This window comes from Squalius cephalus (genome assembly GCF_949319135.1).
Source record: "Squalius cephalus genome assembly, chromosome: 2".
NCBI classification, from domain to species: Eukaryota; Metazoa; Chordata; class Actinopteri; order Cypriniformes; family Leuciscidae; genus Squalius; species Squalius cephalus.
Genome location: NC_137123.1, coordinates 39,636,724 through 39,640,821, shown reverse-complemented (window position 1 = coordinate 39,640,821; position 4,098 = coordinate 39,636,724). Strand labels below are relative to the sequence as shown.

Sequence of the window (4,098 nt, the reverse complement as noted above, 5' to 3'; positions counted from 1 at the left end):
TCAACAACCCATCAAAAACTCTTTTGTTTCTTCATTCCTTGTTCCCAACATATTCCTAGTATATTCTTTGTTGGATGTACTTCATCCTGACTCTTAATATTTGTCCAATATATTGCCCTTAACTGTTGTCTTCTAATATCAAACGACATTTCATTTATCTCTACTTGCATTGCTGCAATAGGTTTAAGATCACTTCCGGATCATTACCAAAATAAAAGCCCCCTACACTAACACATAAAAGTACCCCAAAGATTATTGCGAAAGTATACAATTAAAAAGATTGTGCCAAGGTACAAACGGTGGGGGGTTGGGGGAGACGTAATTTATATTGCATATGGGATATATTTCACAGTAAATGTGTTTTAATTGATCATTTGTAGATATTATTTTAATTATTTTTCTTTCCTTTAAAAAAAAAAAAGAAAGAAAAAAAGACGTAAGCTAATCAAACTAAACTGTTGAGCAAAATAAATTAAATTTTATGTTCTTGCATATAATGAAATGTAATCTAACATGTCCACCAGGTGGCGTCTTAGCACGTTGCTAAAATAATTTTAAATGTAAAATAAAATAAAGAAACAAATAATACAAAGATGTATTGATCTCTTTGTAATAAAAAGACAGATTGTGAGTATCTGCGATTAAAACCAACAATTTAGATAGGATAATGTTATATTCCTAAATTACCTGCCCTGAACCCTGTTCTGTTCTCCAGTAGAACTGAGAACTGACGTCAGCTTTTGATTAGCATATCTCCCTCTATATATTTCATGCTTGCGCATTGGCGCGCCACAGTAACTGCAACGTTATTCAGCTAAATACTTCTAACTCCAATCCGTCTACCAAGGTATGTATTTTAAATCCAATGTTACGCATATAAAATAATTATATTGGCACCATGTTAACTATTGGTAAAAACGCAGACCGTTATATCAGTCTATGTTTATTGGACGTGTGAAATCTGTCCTTTTTCAAATAATTTCTGAAAACATATGTCTTTGTATTTGAAGACGTGCTGTGTTCAAAGCATCTTTATAACATTCTAAATAGTAGGCTAGCTATTAACAAATACGCAAATGTTGATTTAAAGTCGATAACTCTAGGCGATCAAGGCGGTTAACCTATTTTCCTTTGTTAAGCCTCTTTGTGCTGCAAATGCATTAATAAGGATGTGTGTCTCATGTCAGTTGGCACATTTGCTCCCTTGTATCAAAGGCAGTAATGTGTTATAACGTGTGATTGGTGAACAGGGCGTTAAAAGAAACGGCAGCGTTGTGTGTTGGCTGATAAAGCGGCACAGGGCGGTGTTTTTTCCTGAATGCAATCACGTTCTGTGAAATCCAGTCGAAATGATCTGTGCGACCATGCTCACGAAAGAAACCGAGCTGAATGAGCAAAAATCTGTCAGATTTTTACTGACGCAAAAAAAAAAAAAGAAAAAAAAAAAAAGTAGAAAAAGAAAAGAAAAGATAAGCAAAACTGTCGTATTGAATCATCATATTTGCGCCTCTCTTGTAGGCTAATCTCAGCGTGGGAACTGCTATTGTTATGTAAATATTCATTTTTGCTGTCTCAGACGCCATTCAAAAAGGGTGCGGTTTTGTTCAGTGCTGTGTGGCACTGTCATGAACATTAACGGGATGTGATGCAAATCGCCTCCAAATGAACAATAGATTGCAAGACCTTCATTGCCTTGGTGTTTTAGCGAAGCAACCCTCGCTCTCTCCTAATGACTTAAAGGAGAAGTTCACTTTTAAAATGAAAATTCTGTCATCATATACTCACCCTCATGTTGTTTCAAAGCTGTATGAATTTCTTTCTTATGCTGAACAGAAAGGAAGATATTTAGAAGATTATCAGTAACCAGACAGTTTTTGGGTCCCAATGACTTCCATAGTAGGAAAAAAATATACTATGGAAGTCATTGGGACCCAAAAACTGTCTGGTTACTGATATTCTTCTAAATATCTTCCTTTCTGTTCAGCAAAAGAAAGAAATTCATACAGCTTTGAAACAACATGAGGGTGAGTATATGATGACAGAATTTTCATTTTAAAAGTGAACTTCTCCTTTAAGTGGTTTTGCAGACAAGAAAGCGAAAAAAAAAAAAAAAAAATGTGTTCTCTTTTGTTCCTTATAAGCATACAACCAATCATGTCTGACAAACCAAACCTGGAAGAGGTCACCAGCTTCGACAAAACCAAGCTGAAGAAGACTGAGACGCAGGAGAAAAACCCACTGCCATCTAAAGAAAGTAAGAATTTCAACACACAATTGTCCTTTTTTTTAACTCCAGGCATTACATAACTATAGTAAGCTGTGCTTGGAAACGTCTATATCTGTGTCCTTAGGTTATAATTAGTTAATCTTCACACAGAATGTTATCAAATGAGATTTAGAAGCACAAATTGAGTGCAAATGTTGGCAAAGAGGAGGTGAATATAAATGTGACCCTTCCTTCTTTGTCCACAGCCATTGAACAGGAGAAGCAGGCGGCCTCGTGAAGACACAAGCTGCCATCATGCACTGTGCACACTCCCTTCCCTGCATTGCCTTCTTTTCATTCACTTCTTTTAGCAGTATAACTTTGTAACCAAAATGTAAAAAAAAAAGAAAAAAAAAATCTAAAGCTGCATCAGTTTCGGATGGGATGAGCCGACCCTCTAGCAACACCTAGATGCGTCTGGACCGCCTCCCTTGTCCATTCCAGCATTGGGAAGAAAAGAGAAAGCTTCTACTTCCAGGAGCATGTGGCATGGATTCATCTGGTGCCCATGGTGGGCTATTTTGCATTGGTTTCGACTATGCCATAGGACGGGGGGGGGGGGGGGGGGGGGCCTAGTGGATATCCCCAAATATTCATCATCCGAATGAGGCGTGGCTTTTTGTTGACAAGTGACCAGTTCACAAAGTTATGGCATTGTATTTTTTTATTTCAAATTATAGGATAAACTGCACAATCTTGGATTTTTATGTTGGTAATGATTAACACCTTCTTGTTAGTGCTGCTTCAGTGAAATGCTTTTTTATTGCTAAGAAATAGGAGGAGGAGAAAAAAGCAAATTCAGTCTAGATGTGAAAACACTTCTAAGGACCGGGTGTTGTATTTGAATTGATTGTGCCCTTTTTATCGATGTGGTTTTGGGGTTGCTTTGTGTTGCACCCTGTCTTGGTTGTCTTATTGTATGGCGGTTATCATCGTTCAAAATGTAAATTCAATGTGAATGCTTTTAGCTGTAGATCAAATTTCTTTCTTGGGTTTTGTAAAAAGAAAAAAAAATCAGCAACCATGTTATATTGCCACAAACCATTTATCGATAATGGAACATTGAAACTGTTGTAATAAAAAACTTTGTTATCAGGATTTTTTTGTGTTCAGTCTTTGTTGTAATTTCCTCATATGCAAGATCTGAAAATAGATAAAGTTCAGTTATAACGCTAACATATTAATGTCTAAATATGCAGCCTCCACCCTTAGTACACTGAACATCCAATTAGCTTGTGACCATGATCTGTTCTGGTGGGGATTTCTGAAGCCTGCCTCCTGTACCATGGATTAGTGTTTTCCTCTGCAACCTAATTACAATGGCATGGTGACACAGATCCCATATCAATGTTTATAAAGCAAGTCTCAGGTTTAAAAACGTTTTAGAAGTAAAAAAAAAAAAAAAAAAAAAAAAAATATATATATATATATATATAAATGATATCAGTGGAGGAAACCCAGGGAAAATCCAAAGTGAAACCATTTTAAACAGAGTTTACCATTTCACTTTGCTTCTATCTGACAATGAATAATCCCAATCAGCTTTTGTTAATCCACACCATAATTTATTATCATCATTACCCTCTAAACTCTCAGCCAATTTTGACTGTTTTAACTGCATATTGCATGTGATTAAAGAGGACAGTTAAAATGGCCACAACTTCCTTGATCTCATTCGCTGGTGATTTTCTCTACTGTAGAACAGTTTGGCACACTTAACATCAGGACTTTAGCATGTGTCCTTGTAAGTGGATTGGTGTTAAGTCATTTACACTTAATACTGTATTAATCTCTTGGGAATGCCATTGGTTGGACTTGGAGGCGAGGGGCTA

General features: G+C 36.3%; 1 protein-coding gene across 1 annotated transcript; it reads left to right on the top strand.

The window, feature by feature from the left end:
* The first annotated feature begins 765 nt into the window (after positions 1-765).
* LOC307151468 (thymosin beta-11) lies at positions 766-3,364 on the top strand. Its single transcript, XM_079859530.1, has 3 exons — positions 766-847; positions 2,142-2,254; positions 2,473-3,364. The coding sequence occupies exons 2-3, from the start codon at positions 2,155-2,157 to the stop codon at positions 2,502-2,504; spliced, it is 132 nt and encodes a 43-aa protein (XP_079715656.1). The 5' UTR covers positions 766-847; positions 2,142-2,154; the 3' UTR covers positions 2,505-3,364.
* The last annotated feature ends 734 nt before the right edge of the window (positions 3,365-4,098 follow it).